The sequence below is a fragment of the Malus sylvestris genome, chromosome 15 (genome assembly GCF_916048215.2).
Source record: "Malus sylvestris chromosome 15, drMalSylv7.2, whole genome shotgun sequence".
NCBI classification, from domain to species: domain Eukaryota; kingdom Viridiplantae; phylum Streptophyta; class Magnoliopsida; order Rosales; family Rosaceae; genus Malus; species Malus sylvestris.
Window position 1 is genome coordinate 35,375,124 of NC_062274.1, and position 16,260 is coordinate 35,391,383.

At 43.2% G+C, this 16,260-nt stretch overlaps 1 protein-coding gene and 1 long non-coding RNA gene across 3 annotated transcripts; one reads left to right on the plus strand and one right to left on the minus strand.

Annotated features, from left to right (window-relative positions):
- Positions 1–23: 23 nt before the first annotated feature.
- LOC126605390 (protein SLOW GREEN 1, chloroplastic) lies at positions 24–3,665 on the minus strand. Of its 2 annotated transcripts, XM_050272773.1 has the most exons (4): positions 2,755–3,645; positions 1,936–2,082; positions 1,600–1,680; positions 24–588 (listed from the first exon to the last, which is right to left on the minus strand). In XM_050272773.1, the coding sequence occupies exons 1-4, from the start codon at positions 3,436–3,438 to the stop codon at positions 400–402; spliced, it is 1,101 nt and encodes a 366-aa protein (XP_050128730.1). In that variant the 5' UTR covers positions 3,439–3,645; the 3' UTR covers positions 24–399. The 2 variants fall into 2 exon arrangements, with proteins under 2 accessions (XP_050128730.1, XP_050128731.1); XM_050272774.1 differs by lacking the exon at positions 1,936–2,082 and having other exon boundaries at positions 2,755–3,665.
- A 495-nt stretch (positions 3,666–4,160) lies between these two features.
- LOC126605391 (uncharacterized) lies at positions 4,161–4,535 on the plus strand. The gene is made up of 2 exons (XR_007616937.1): positions 4,161–4,355; positions 4,401–4,535. It is a non-coding gene; the product is annotated as an uncharacterized LOC126605391 (long non-coding RNA).
- Positions 4,536–16,260: the final 11,725 nt, after the last annotated feature.

Here is a 16,260-nt window from a genome sequence, read left to right on the forward strand (position 1 = left end):
ATCGTTAGAATGTTACTAAGAAATTGGAAAGAAAGAACGTTACATCTAAAAGTAAAGTTTAAAAGTGAGATTCGACCAAATTGTACATCAAGTATCACACGTTAGAAACATCAGTTAATTTCAAGTGTACCTACAAGATGCATATGAAGAAACCAAATTTTCTGACAATAGTAACAGTTGGAGCTTGTCATGTTTCCAAAAGCTACTGAATCGCCAATCAACGGGAAACATTTTAGTACCTGCATTACAAGTGCAAGTTGTGGGATTAGGAAGAGGATAGTGGCAGCCCAAGCAATCTCAAATCCAGTTGAATGCAACCGAACCCAGCCCTGGTATATGAAGGATACTCAGCAGTTAAATGTATAATTGCCACAGATCCCAGATATAAAAGTGCAATCATCACTTCCGGTATGAGAACTCCTTATGAAAATCCTTCTTAAACTGTTCCCCGGATTTGTTGTTGGCTGCTGCCAACACAACATCATCAAGAAATCCCCTTTGTGGAGATTCTTCAGGCACTAAAGCCCGATATGTTTCAAACTGTTCTGCAGCTTCCTTTTTCTGATCTAGTAGACTGTAGATAATTCCCTGAGACACATGCCAACTAGTTAGTAATCATTGCACTTCTGAAAGCACCACTTTTTGTTTCTCTTTCTGTTTAACGACCATTAGTTCTATGATTTTATCCCATACACTCAATGTGCAACGTGCATTGCACACTGACTTTTCAAGCTTATTCCAGTGTTCATGCATTCCAGTGTCCATGCATTCAAGTAGGATTACAGTATACTTGGGAAAGAACCATATAACAGAAAGCAAAACTTCCCCTCTTTAACAAGTCCAACAGAATAATTCCTCAAACTAGTAAAAAAAAAAAAAGAAAAAAAAGCATGACTCGTCTCTTGCCACAACTTCTGTGTTTAATTGGACTAATCTCTGCAAAAGATAGACCTAAATGAGACATGGGAGGGGTAGCGTTGTTAAAGTGATTTTTCTTTCTTGATTCTGAAAATACAGTTTGTATCTAAGCTAGTACAACTTTGGAAATGCTTGACAAAGCAAATACGTATAGGGTGGAGTGCCTTCTTCGAGCACTCATTGATCCTGCAACCCAATCTATTGTCTTAACAACCGTAATGCAGAGACAAATTTGTGGTGCTCCATTGCACATAGGTAGCAGGCTGTTAAGCTAAAACGAACCAACATGAAATTATATGTCGCTCAAGGACGATAGCTATCAGTCACTGGGAGAAATAATATCTCATATTAGATACTATTAATTTTGTTGGTTTACCGGTATTCCTGAAAGATTAAGTTGTTAGAATGTAGGTCAACTATTGTCTTATAATCCAACATTTCCTCACATGTGACTCCCAGTCCCATACCCTTAGACTGCTTTACTCATAAATTCAAAATCAACTGGGAGGTTGCAGTTCCAGGTGAACTTGGGATCCCTTGGTATGATACATGGTAAATTTTTTTGTCCCAATGTTTTTAAAAGCTAAAGTTGTTAGATTGTTAGGATACCAGTCAACTATAAGTTTTAAGGAAAACCAAAGAAAAACAAGCAGAAGCAAGTGAATGATGTGATGAACTCACCTGACAAAGATAAGGCCGAAAATCTCGTGGATCTGCATTGACCAGATCATGGAATTTATTCAAGCCTTCTTCCAGTTCTCCCTAAAATGCATAAATGCATACAAAAGTCACAAAGTTTGTAAACAGACCATATTAATTCTGATTTCCGCCAACATAAGTGGCAACAGATAACAATAGGTTTTACCTACAAGAATTCAATTTGAACAATGAATTTATGCTCTCAAATACAATTCAAGAACTTTCATAGAGTGATAATTTCATAGGACATCCCAATAACCACACCCTCTCCAGTTAACGAGTTTAGAAAATGAGGGTTTGGACAGATTTATCAGTTACCATTATAACATGCATCTGTGCAATCAGAATTCTTATATTCCTCTCCTCAACAACTCTTTTTTCATGCCGCGCAATTTCTAAAGCATTATTAAGCATTGAAAAAACCGCTGGACCTTCATGGTTTTTGTGCATAACCAATGCCAGACCCTGAACAAAGAGAAGATCAGTAAGGTTTTCAGTTTCTCAAGCAAAGAAACATAGGCTACTGTAGAACAATAGTGAACTATCAATATTCTGACTACACCGTCATTGATTATGCCACAATTTTAATGTGGTCGAAGTTGAATACCAGTTAGGTAACTGAAAACGCAAATACTCAGTGAACTAGATATATCTGTTGAAATAAGGTTTCAACGGAAACCCAACAAAGAGGATCAACTCGTAAAGTAGAATGTTTCAACTTCTAACACCAAGCCCGAAACGGTGATGAGACAAAATGAAGCAATGCAGTTAACAAGAAAAAGACAGATGGAACTAGAAATAAAAGTTGTTTCTTACTCTAAAATCCCTCTAAATTCTAAATTAGAAAAACAGAAATACGAAACGAACTAGAAATAGAACGTAATTTACGTGCAATTCTTATGAAAACCAAAGACACAGCAGCCAGCACAAAGTTTGATTCATCCACTGAGCCAATTCAACAATACGCCAATCCTTCAATTTTGAGTTTAAAGGGATACGTGCCTATTACTATGATCCATCCAACCTCATTAAGTAATCAAAATATATATAATTATAAGATCAATCAACTATCTGAACATAAGTAATAATAAATGTATACAAAGCCCCAGAAGGCAGTATCGATTAGCAATGGCATACATGCAAAGCTCTGAGCAAAAAAGGCCTGTCCTCCAAGATTTGCTGATACAATGTTTTAGCACAAGTGAGTTGGCCCATGATCTCATAACAAAGAGGCAGCATTAGCCTCCATTCAAGCTCGTGCGGCTCAAGCTCAATCAACCTCTCCACATAGCTGACAGCCTCCTCTGCCTTCCCTCTCCTCAGTTTCCCATACAAAACAACCTTCAAAGCACCAACATTTTTTGGGTCGTCCACCAGAATTTTGTGGTACATTTGCTCCTCCTCCTCCTCCTCAGTTTTCCCTTGGTGGGTAGTCTCTATCTTGTCCTCCAGATTTGGAGTAGTTTGAGCAGCTCGTGACACAGCTGCCCATTTGAAACAGCCAAACCCAGCAAAGAAAACTGACCCAAGAACAACAAAACCCACAAGTGCTTTTTGCGGCAAAGTTGTTAATGAATCTTTGGTTTTGTAGGGTTGGAAACAAAGTGAAAGTTGAAGTTTAGAGGAGGAGGAGGAGGAGGAGGAGGAAGAGGGTGTGGAATAATTGGTGAGAGTTGAGGAGCGTCGCCGTCTGAGTGTAAGAGGGTGAGAATCGGAGTGGAGGAATAAGGGCTTGCGATTGTGGCTCAGAATTTCAACTTCAAGAAGAGGAAGAGAGCAAGCACTCGCACTCGCACTCGCAGCACCACTCCCCCAAACCATCTCAACCTGCAACCGGTAAGATTCAGGAGCTTAAAATCATATAGCAGCAGCTGGCCAAATAAAAGCAGGGAACAATATTTCAAGTGTTGCATTTGCATTGCGGATTTTATTTTTAAGTCACCACTTCACTTCTTGAAATTCAAAATTCGATCAATTTTGAGTTATGAGCTCTCTATTCTCCTTAAAATTCATCTTCTAAAACTGTGAACACGAAAAATTCCTGAAACGAAACAGACAAGAACAACGTGCATAAAATAATATTTGTGTTTGATGATTTTGGGTTACAATCTCTCTCTAATTTGATCCTCTGATTCAATCTCCGTAAGGTGTTGATTTGTGGATGTTTCGTTGATCCAAGGGCCGTCGAGGCTTGATCTTGGATGAACTGTTGGAAGTTTCTTCAAGGGGCCGTGGGCTTGATCTTTGAAGGTGGATTTGAGCGGATCTTCAAGGAGCAGTTGGGGCTTGATCTTGAGGATGAGTGTTTCTTCAAGGGCCGTTAAGGTTTGATCTTGAATAACGGTGATGAACGGATCTTCAAGGGCTTTTGGGCTTGATCTTGAAGAACGGTTGAATGTGTGGATTTGTTGATGTTTGTTGATCCAAGGGCCGTCGGGGCTTGATCTTGAATTGGTGGATGGTTGATCCAAGGGCCGTCGGGGCTTGATCTTGGAAGAACGAAGAACGAAGAGAGTTTCAAAGCTTCAAAGATTTGGGGGATTCTCTTCCAATTTGGGAGTAGAGAAATGTATTTGTGAATTCCTTCCTTGATTCTTTGATGGAGGAGCCTATTTATAGGCTTTGGGAACAAATCACCACCATCCATTTGTTTTGGTGGATGTTGTAGGTGAATTTTGGTGGATGTTGTAGGTGAAACTTGGTGGATGTTTGTAGGTGAAACTTGGTGGATGTTGTAGGTGAAACTTGGTGGATGTTGTAGGTGAACTTGGTGGATGTTGTAGGTGAACTTAGTGTATGATGTAGGTGAAGTGAATGAAGGTTGTAATTTTAATACAATGGTCAACATTTATTTCACCAAAATTTCAATGTTTACAAATGTAATCTTAATGCAATGGCTAACATTTATGCCACCGAAATTTCAATGTCTACAAATGCCCCCACTTTAAGGCGCGTTGTATACATGTGCTTGTTACATGTAGGAGATGCGTTTTGAAGTCCCTTAATGTAGTTGTCAATCCAAGGCCCATCGATGCTTGATCTTGAATTGGGCTGGAGATTTCTTCAAGGGCCGTTGAGGCTTATTCTTGGACTTTGTTTGAAATTTCTTCAAGGGCCGTCGAGGCTTGATCTTGAAGGTTGAAATTGGACCACAAGGAGCTTTATGTGGTAGATGATCTTTGGCTTTGGTAGTGGATGAATCGGCACGTATTTGTTTTTGCGCTTTGTTGACTTTCCACAGCTTTGATCTTGAACTGGGTTGGAGGATTTTTTGGATTCCTCTAATTGTTGATTTTCCACAGCTTATTCTTGAACTGGATTTGATTCAAATATGGTGGACGCTTGATCTTGAATCGGACTTGTGATTTCCTCAAGGGCCGTCGAGGCTTGATCTTGAATTTGGTCGGAAACTTCTTCAAGGGCCGTTGATGCTTGATTCTTGAAGGTTGACTCGAACACATGGCAAGCAGGCACGAGGTGAAGGTGACGACTTGTTGCTTTGTTCAATCTTTCTAATTCACACCTGAGCAGTTTGGTCAACGGTATGATCTTCAAGATTGATGGGCTCTTCTTCCAGTTGGTGACTTGATCTTTAAGGACTTGATTCAAGGGTGGTGAAACGGCACATGCAGCCCACAACGCCTAGCAAGTCGACCCAAGAATTTGAAGGTCAAAACGAGCCCTCCACCCAAAGTGATTGCAAACCTGATGATATGAGATACTTTTGATTTTGAAGAAGTAGCGGATGAATCGACACGTGCTTTGTTGTGCTTGTCTCCACATGCTTCAATGTATCGTTTTCCCTTGTCTTATCTATTCTTCTGGTAGAATGTAGCATCTTATCGAGTTCTTCAGCTCAGACTCCTTCTGCTGAGCTGACTGTGCAGGCTGCATTCTTCTCTGCTTGTTTCTTCAGACATATTGTTTTCTTTATCCTTGTCTTTGTAGGTAAGAACAAGGAAAAAGGAAAGGACAGGGAGAACGCATGATATGAGATACTCTTGCTTTCTACCCTGGTGATATGAGATACTTTTGCTTTGGTGTCATTTGTTTGCAGAGGTACCCCAAGGAATAAGAAACACTGAGTGACTCGAGAGGCTTCGTTGGGAAGGCATTCTCGGAGATGAAGAAAGGTTATGTATGTCTGCCTTGCTATGGAGGGTGAAGGTGGATAGTTATAGGAAATTCTTTAGTACCTGCAGAGGTACTATTCTTTTACTCGTGTCGGCAACCAATGCATGGTTGATCAGTATGGCTTCACGTGCTTTCTTCTTTATCAGAAATCTTCAACAAATTGTCCATAATTTTCGTCAAGCTGAGTGTGCATGTGACATGTGTTGACGAGGCTGAAAAAGATTGGCGCCTTTTCGATATCTGGGATCGGCGCTTCGACAAATTGCCCGTGATTTCGGCAAAGCTGAGTTTGCGCGTGACGGGTGCTGACGAGGCTGAAAAAGACTGGCGCCTCTTCGATATCTGGGATTGGCGCTTTAACAAATTGCCCGTGATTTCCGCAAAGCTGAGTTTGCGCGTGACGGGTGCTAATGCGTCTGGAAAAGCAAGATGCTTCTCCGATTTTTGAGTTTGCCTCTTTGATTTTTGAATTGGCCTCTTCGAATTCTGAGCTCACCTCTTCGATCTTTGAAATCCCGTCGAGTGTTGATCTTTATAGAGGCACGCAGTTCGTTTCAAAGCACACTTGAATTTTCGCTTGTAGAAACTCCCTTCTTGCACTTCTAAGATCTTGATTTGTCCAAACTCTTCTTTCTTCAACACCTTTGAAAATGTCTGGACCCTCCGACCGTCGTTTTGATTTGAACCTTGGTGAAGAGGTAGTCCCGTCTTCTCCAGATAACATATGGCGCCCATCCTTCATATCCCCTACTGGTCCTCTTACCGTTGGGGATTCGGTGGTGAAGAATGATATGACCGCTGCGGTGGTGGCCCGAAACCTTGTCACTCCCAGAGATAATAGACTACTTTCCAAACGGTCTGATGAGTTGGCTGTTAAGGATTCTCTGGCTCTCAGTGTGCAGTGTGCAGGTTCTGTGTCTAATATGGCCCAACGCCTATTTACTCGAACCCGTCAAGTTGAATCATTGGTGGCTGAAGTGATGAGTCTCAAACAGGAGATTAGAGGGCTCAAGCAGGAGAATAAACAGTTGCATAAGCTCGCACATAGCTATGCGACAAACATGAAGAGGAAGATTAACCAGATGCAGGAATCTGATGGTCATATTTTACTTGATCATCAGAGGTTTGTGGGTTTGTTCCAGCAGCATTTGCCTTCGTCTTTTGGGGCTGTACCGCGTAATGAAGCTCCAAATGATCAACCTTTGGCTCCTTTTCTTCCTGGAGTTCCGCCGAGTGGTGTGGCTTCAAACAGTCAACCTCCGGCGCCTCTCATTTCTGGAGCTCTGCCGAGTGGTGAGGCGACACCTGATCATCCTTGAAGATCCCCTCTTGTAAATTTGATTTTATTATTATTTTTTTTGTAAATACATAATAACATATGTATTTATTTATTTATTCTTTTGTAATAAAATTGACTTTCTTTAATAAAACTTTTATATTTTTTTTTTATTTTGATATGACTGAACTTGAAATTGAATGTTCGAGCCGCCTACGTACCCTTCCAAAGAAGAGATCAAGCCATAACGTAGTTCAAATTAGTGATGAATTTAACAGTAATTTTGATGATGATTTTGCCGTACACAGTTTATGCTTTTGCGGGCCAGGAGCTTTGGTTCATGCAGTTTAGGCTCGTGCGAACAAAGAGCATGAGTTGTCGCCTTTCAAGGGTAGTAGCGCTTCGAGAATCTGCCATTGATAGGGCCGATCTTCAAGCCGTCTTCAAGCCGTCTTCCACCATGATTAAGTAGGCGCCATTGGTGTAGACTTCTTGTATTACGTATGGTCTATCCCATTTTGACGTGAACTTGCTCTTTGTCTTGTGAGTTGTGATGATAGGCCTACGCAATGAAAGGACGAGATCTCCCATTTGAAAAGAACGAGGGAAGACTTTCTTGTTGAAGGCCTTGGAGAGTCGTGCTTGATAACACTCCAAGTGTTGCTGGGCTTCGAGTCTTTTCTCATCCAGGGCTTCCAGCTCTTGAAGGCGCAATTTTGCATTCTCTTCATCAGTCAAGCCTTCTTGAAGAGCCATCCTTAGCGAGGGGATTTGACTTTCGAGCTGTAGAATAGCTTCCACGCCATATACGAGAGAATAAGGTGTAGCTTGGGTAGGTGTTCTATATGTCGTCCTGTATGCCCAAAGTGCTTCGCCTATTCTTTCATGCCAGTCTTTCTTTGTTCTGCCAATTACCTTCTTCAGGAGGTTGCACAATGTCTTGTTAAATGCTTTTGCAAGACCGTTGGCCGGAGCATGATACATGGAGGATTTGTGCTGCTTGAACTTGTATTTCTCGTAGAGCTCGTCCACGAGTCGGTTGGAGAACTGTTTTCCGTTGTCAGTGACAATGTAGCGAGGCACGCCATATCGGTGGATGATATGTTCCTTGATGAAACGGACGACAGTTTCCTTTTTGACTTCCTTCAGGGGTATGGCTTCAGCCCACTTTGAGAAGTAATCTGTTGCAGCCAGGATGTAAGCTTCTCCTGCAGATGACTTTAGCGCAATTGGTCCTACTACGTCTAATCCCATGCATCGAATGGCCATGAAGTAGTTGTAGGGTGTAATGGTTCAGGCGGTTGATGTATGAAGTTGGCGTGAAATTAGCAGGCTTGGCACCTTTTGGCGTGTTCTAGGCAGTCCTTTACCATGCTTGGCCAGTAGTAACCCATTCTTTTGAGCTGGAAATGAAGCTTCGGTCCGGACTGATGCGCTCCACATATTCCTGAGTGTGCTTCTTCCATGGTTTGATTGGCTTCTTCCTCGCCTAAGCATCTCAGAAGTACTCCTTCAAAAGATCGCCGGTAGAGTGTCCCTTTGTAATAGAGGAAGCGATGCGCTCGTCGACGTACTTCAGAATGGTGTTTTGGATCATCTGGGAGTATTCCATGCTCCAAGTAGTTGATCAGCGGTTGTCTCCATTCTTCAACGTTGACCGGAAGTATGGAAATAACATTTGTATCACTTAGTACCATTTCAGTGACAGGCGGGATTACCCATCTTTGGCAGACTGGCACGTTTGTGGCTTCGTCTTCTCCTAACGTTATGCTCGAGGCTAGGTTGGCGAGAGCGTCTGCCATTTGATTCTCTTTTCTTGGCACGTGTTCTAGTGTTACGACCTTAAATCTTTGTAGCAATTGCGTTGCCAGCCAGAAGTATGGGACGAGATCATTTTTCCTAACCTCATATTCAGTCAAAAGTTGATTGATTATGAGCTTGGAGTCGCCATATATCTCAAGGGCTATGATTTCCATGTTGATTGCCATTTGGAGCCCGATGATCAGTGCTTGGTACTCAGCGACGTTGTTGGAGCATAATTCGCTTAGTTGGAATGAATAAGGTAGTATTTGCCTTTGTGGCGACATGAATACTACTCCTGCTCCCGTTCCGTCTGCTCGTGCAGATCCGTCGAAGAACATCGTCCATGTCAGAAATATGTCGATGTAGAACACCTCTTCGTCAGGCAAGTCGTCTGAGATTTTCCAATTGGCTGGGATTGGATGGTCGGCAAGGAAGTCTGCTAGCGCTTGTCCTTTGATGGCTTTAGCTGGGACGTAGATGATCTCGTATTGATTGAGAAGCAATGCCCATTTAGCTAGTCGTCCTGTCAAAACTGGCTTGGATATGACATATTTGACCGGGTCAGCTTTAGCAACCAAGTGGATGGTGTAAGCATGCATGTAATGTCTAAGCTTTTGGATGGCAAACATCAAGGCAAGGCACATTTTTTCTATTGGGGAGTAGTTCAACTCAGCGCCGGTGAGCGTTCGACTGAGGTAGTAGAGCGCTCATTCTTTCTGGGATTCGTTTTCCTGTGCCAAGAGTGCTCCAACTGAACTTTCCTGAGCAGCGATGTACAATATGAGCGGTTTTCCTGGTACAGGTGCCCCCAGGACAGGTGGACTTGATAAATACTTCTTTATGCTTTCAAAAGCATTGTTGCATGCTTTGTCCCATACGAATGGAACATCTTTCTTCATGAGTCGACTGAACTGTTAACAACGCCCTGCAAGGTTGGAGATGAAGCGTCTGATGAAGGCTAGCCGTCCTTGTAGACTTTTCAACTCGTGCAGGTTTCTTGGCTCGGGCATGCTTTGAATGGCCTTGATATTTGATTGGTCCACTTCAATGCCACGATGCTTGACAATGAAGCCGAGGAACTTTCCAGATGTGATGCCAAATGCACATTTTAACGGGTTCATCTTAAGGTTGTATTTTCGCAACCTTTCGAACACTACTCGCAAATCCTTCAAGTGATCTGGTATTTTCTTTGTCTTGACCACCACATCGTCTACATAGCATTCTACATTCTTGTGTAGCATGTCATTGAAGATCTTCTGCATTGCGCGTTGATATGTAGCTCCAGTATTCTTCAGGCCAAAGGGCATCACCTTGTAGCAGTAGATACCTTTTGGAGTGCGGAAGGCTGTTAGTTCCTTATCTTCAAGAGCCATACGAATTTGATTGTATCCAGAAGAGCCGTCCATGAATGATAGTGCCTCATGGCCAGTGGTCGCGTCCACCATGATTTCAATGATTGGCAATGAGAAGTCATCATTTGGGCAAGCATCATTGAGGTCTCGGAAGTCTACGCAAACACGTATTTGTCCAGATTTCTTAAGAACTATGACGATGTTAGAGATCCACTTAGGGTATTGCACCTCTCGAATGAAGCCTGCTTCGATCAACTTGTCAATCTCAGCCTCGATTTGTGGGATGAGCTCGGATCGATAGCGTCTTTGAGTTTGCTTTATTGGTCGTGTTCCAGGCTTGACTGCAAGATGATGCACAACAATGATAGAGTCGAGGCCGGGCATTTCCTTGTAGGTCCAAGCAAAGACGTCCTTGTACTCTAATAGCAGCTGGTAATACTTCTCTATTTCGTCTGCACTTAGTAATGCACTTACGAAGATAGGCTTTGGTTCCTCACTTGTGCCTAAGTTGAGTTCTTTGAGATCGTCAACTGTGGCTTGCCCCCCATCTTCGAGTTGTGACGGTGCTGCAATAACATCTTCCTCGAGGATTTCATCTTCTTCACCTTCTTGGATTGTGATGTGGAAGACGTCTTAGGCCTTTTCTTCGGTGTTGACGTATCGAGCTTGTTGGCATGAAGATTGTCCAGTGTGGATGATGGTGCGCCTTTTCACTTTCAGTGATCCAACTGTGTTAACCTCTAAAATTGCTTGGCGCTTCATTCTTGAAGGAATGGAACTTCGAACATCATCCTTTTCTGCCAGACGATCGATCTTTTCTACTTCTGGTGTTGTCTTTCTCCTTTTGGAAGGCTCTTTGGCTTCTCCAAGTCTTTTCATAACTGACTGTCGTGGAGGAAAGCTAGTCGTATCGCTTTGCTTCTTAGGTTTCGATAACCTTTTGAAAACAGAGCTTCGAGATACTGACGTGTTAAGCCTTTTGAAGACGGAAGTTCTGTTTTAACCACCAATGAGTTTAGGTGCCGAAACTCTGGTCCTTGAACGATTCATTCTATCGAATACTGACGTCTGAGGGGCAGTTCGAGGCTCCTCTTTATCTTGTATAATGCTCACACTGATGTGTTGAGCGCTAGCATTTTTTGCCTTGCTGGAGATCTTCACCGGTGCATTTGGTGTGAAGCCAAGTCCAGCTTTGTTGTTGTTGACCCCGTAACCATGCTTTTCCAACTTCTTCTGAGTTTTAGTAAGATCACGTTCGTTGTCTTTTATGGTATTCAAATCCTTCTTTCCCAAATTTGCAGAGGAGGTGAAGTTGTACCCAGCTTTCGACATGAGTTTGTAGGCGTTTGGATCAAAACCTTCTTCGGTCCTCTTGGTTGGGAGAAAGCTTGGTTCTACCCCCTTTGGCAGGCCTTTTATGAAGCCTTGTGATGGCCTTGCAACCTTAATGTCGCTTAGCTGTGTCAGAGGCAAAACTGCATTTGTTTTGAGCAACTTTACATTATCCATGTGCCGCTGTGTATCGGTTTTGCTTGCTGCAGTTTCAAACGGGGATTGACCATTCTTTCTTCTCAACGTTGGGATGTATCGAAAAACGGGTATGTTTGGTCCATTTGAAGGCGTCCTATTCCCTCTGGTTGTTGCAGGTTTAGCAAGCTCATCGTCATTTTTGCTTAAAGATGGCATAGCTTCTTCTTCTTGCTTCTTGGGCACGGCTTGCCACTCCTGTTTTTTAGGTGTTGCTTTGCCCATGGATTTGATCTCTTTTGGAAGAGTTTCGGGCACCATGTCTTCATCCATGTAGAACTTGGCGTCTGCGAAATGTGATTCGGCTTCGGTGAATGGCTTGGTGTCGCCATAGATCACCTTTACTCCTTCTCGGTAAAATTTTAAGCATTGGTGAAGGGTGGACGGTACTACTCCATTCGCATGGATCCAAGGTCTTCCTAAGAGCAAACTGTAGGAAGTTCTTGCATCAATCACGTGGAATATTGTGCTTGACTTGAGTTCACCAATGGTCATCTCTACTCGGATCATGCCCATCGCTCTTTGTCCTCCTTGGTTAAAACCTTGGATTAGTAGACGGCTTAGGGATAGTTCATCCACCTTGATGCCGATTGTGGTCATTGTTGACTTTGGTATGATATTTATGGCTGATCCGCCATCCACAAGCATGCGGCTGACTTTGTGCTCCCTTACGTAACCAGAGATGAAGAGAGGTCGGTTGTGAGGCTTGGATCCTAGCAGCAAGTCTTCGTCGGTGAAGTGGATTGCGTCCTCGGCGGCACAGCATGTGGCACATTCATGTGGTTGAAGCTTCAAGCTTTCATTCTTGCTTTCTTGCACTTCATGGTCGTCGGAACTTGCCAAGACCGCTGCCAGTGCTTTTCGCATCTTTTTTGGCAACCGGAGCGCTCCCTCGATGCTAAAGTGTGTTGGCATACCTTCTTCAGTTGTAAGAGTCTTTTCCCCCTCAGTGGTGACAACTTTGCCTTTTGAGGGTTCTTCCATTTCTACTTCGACCATGTGACATGCAGTGATAGTGCACTGTTGGAAGAAGTCCTCTGGGAAGTATTCGTGCAAGGAGACAGGAATACGTGGCTCTTGCTCCATAGGTTCCCCAGCATATGTTGACTTAGCAGCTCTTATACTTCTTTTAGGCTTCCTATTGTTGCGGCGACGATGCTTTCTCGGTTGCTCCCTCTTTGGCTTTATAACTTGTGGTCTTGGCTTGCTCGTCTTCTTATAGGTCACCAATGTCCACCATTCTTCATCATCGATAGGTGCATCCTGGTCGTTTGCCCCCAATGATGGTTGTGCAGAAGGTGCCGTGTAGCTTGTACATTGATAGGAATGGTCGGGTATTTCTTGAAGAGGCACGGGATCAAAGGACCCGAACACGATCGTAGTGGTATGCGTTGCGGCTGTGTCTTCTAGGGCGAGCTCAATCCGCCCTTGCTGTGCCAACTTCATGATGAGTTCTTTTAGGATGAAACATTTGCCCACATGATGACCCATGATACGATGGTACTTGCAGTACTTGGGATCGTTGGTACGATTCATCTCTTCAGGGCGTTTGCATTCAGGCAACTCAATCACCTTCTTCTCCAGCAAGTCGTCCAGCATTGCATCCATGTCAAAGTCCGGAAAAGGGTATACCTTCTGCTCCAGTTCCCTCAAAGTGTTTTTGTACCTATCTTGGGTGTGGGAAGGCTCACTTCTTTTTATCTCATTTGCTTTGTTATTGAAGAAGATTTTGACGAGTGCGGACGAGGTCTTGATAGGGATGGTTTTGGTGGTAAAAGCTTCATTGGCGGGCTTTTTCCCATGATTGTTTGCTCTTGAAGTAAACACCTTATCCCTTTTGAAATCGGTGATTGGCTCATTCTTTCCATGGTGGGCGATGCTCAGTTCCATGTCGTGGGCACGGGTGGCTAATTCTTCAAAAGTCCGTGGCTTGATACCTTGAAGGATGTATTGTAAACCCCATTGCATGCCCTGGATGCACATCTCGATTGAAGAAATCTCGGAGAGTCTGTCCTTACAGTTGAGGCTTAGATTACGCCATCGGTTGATGTAGTCCATGACTGGTTCTTCCCTCCATTGTTTCGTGCTCGTCAGCTCCAGCATGCTCACAGTGCGGCGGGTACTGTAGAAGCGGTTGAGGAATTCCCTTTCCAACTGTTCCTAGCTGTTGATGGACTCGGGCTCCAGGTCTGTGTACCACTCAAAGGCGTTTCCTTTTAACGAGCGCACAAACTGCTTGGCGAGGTAATCTCCCTCCGTCCCTGCATTGTTGCAGGTTTCGACGAAATGTGCGACATGTTGCTTTGGGTTTCCCTTTCCATCGAACTGCATGAACTTTGGTGGCTGATAACCCTTCGGCATCTTCAAAGCGTCAATCTTCTTGGAGTAGGGCTTTGAGTATAGTACGGAATCATGTGAGCTTCCTTCATACTGCGCCTTGATGGTGTTGGTGATCATCTCTTGCAGCTGCTGGATAGAAAGAGATCCTATAAGTGCCGCTGCTTGGTCTGGCTCCGGCTTCACATCGATTTTCTTCACCGGGGGCTCGTCTTCTTCGTCGTCTTCCTTCTTCAGATGATCAATCTTCGGGTTGGGTTTCTCGTCATCCTGCGCCTCCAGTCGGTTGACGAGTGCTGCAATTTGTAAGTCTTTTTCTTCCACAGTTCGGGTTAACCTTGCAATTGCTTCATTCATCTGAGCCAGCTGCTCATCGATTGAAGTTGCTCCGGTAGCCATAACTTGCATGGATATGTTGTCGCTTGAGTCAACATCGGAAAACAAAGACTCGGAGTACTTCTTCGGGCTTTCCTCCCTTGGTGCCCTTAGCGAGGCCAGGGTGATCACAGGTTCGTACCTCGGGTACTTTTGTTCCTTTGGCAGGGTTGATGTAGGGGTGGAAGAGGAGGCAACAAAAGCTCTTGCCTTGCTTCGAGTTACGATGCCTGAAATGGCACCGCCTGCGGTAATGATGCTCTTGTTCTTCGTGTTAGTTGTGGGAACAGCTTGAGCCTTCCTTGATGCCATTGATTTTGGAAGTGTGCTCGAATTTCTTGAACGGAGAAAGAGATGAGAGGTAGAGATGGTCCCACTGGGCGTGCCAATTTGTGAACACGGAAAATTCCTGAAACGAAAGAGACAAGAACAACGTGCACAAAATAATATTTGTGTTTGATGATTTTGGGTTACAATCTCTCTCTAATTTGATCCTCTGATTCGATCTCCGTAAGGTGTTGATTTGTGGATGTTTCGTTGATTCAAGGGCCGTCGAGGCTTGATCTTGGATGAACTGTTGAAAGTTTCTTCAAGGGGCCGTGGGCTTGATCTTTGAAGGTGGATTTAAGCGGATCTTCAAGGAGCCGTTGGGGCTTGATCTTGAGGATGAGTGTTTCTTCAAGGGTCGTTAAGGTTTGATCTTAAATAACGGTGATGAACGGATCTTCAAGGGCTTTTGGGCTTGATCTTGAAGAACGGTTGGATGTGTGGATTTGTTGATGTTTGTTGATCCAAGGGCCGTCAGGGCTTGATCTTGGATGAACGGATGATGAACGATGGTGCTTTCTTCAAGGGCCGTCGGGGCTTGATCTTGAATTGGTGGATGGTTGATCCAAGGGCCGTCGGGGCTTGATCTTGGAAGAACGATGAACGAAGAACGAAGAGAGTTTCAAAGCTTCAAAGATTTGGGGGATTCTCTTCCAATTTGGGAGTAGAGAAATGTATTTGTGAATTCCTTCCTTGATTCTTTGATGGAGGAGCCTATTTATAGGCTTTGGGAACGAATCACCACCATCCATTTGTTTTGGTGGATGTTGTAGGTGAATTTTGGTGGATGTTGTTGGTGAAACTTGGTGGATGTTTGTAGGTGAAACTTGGTGGATGTTGTAGGTGAACTTAGTGTATGATGTAGGTGAAGTGAATGAAGGTTGTAATTTTAATACAATGGTCAACATTTATTTCACCAAAATTTCAATGTTTACAAATGTAATCTTAATGCAATGGCTAACATTTATGCCACCGAAATTTCAATGTCTACAAAAACATAGGTAGGACCCAACACCCCAAAACACACAATAAGACTATGTCATATGTACAATAAAATTGATCATGAATCTCCTTTATGCTTTAACATGCAACAATCAAAGAATATTAAGTCTAAAAGAAATTGAAGAGATGAAAAAATAAAAAGAAATTGATTAGCCTGTCAGAGCCAAATCAAATCCATATAAGAAATTAATAGATCTAAGTCAATATGGAGAGAATTTTGAGTTTTATAGAGATGACTTTCAAGTTTCAACTGACAAAATGGGATCAAAATCAAATTTCAAGGGCAAAGTGGAGCTAACTTTGACTTTCAAAAAGTAAAATAGCGATTTTTGAGTTACATGGAGCAAAATGAGATTTCCAGATGGCGTAGCTAAAAATAAGTCTTTTTAACTTGAGAAATGCTAAAGAGACTCTCTCAAAATGAGACTCTCCATGGATCTCTACCACCTCACAGTTTAACATTAATATCTATGTCAATATTATAAAACATTGTGTCAAAATTATAAGGTG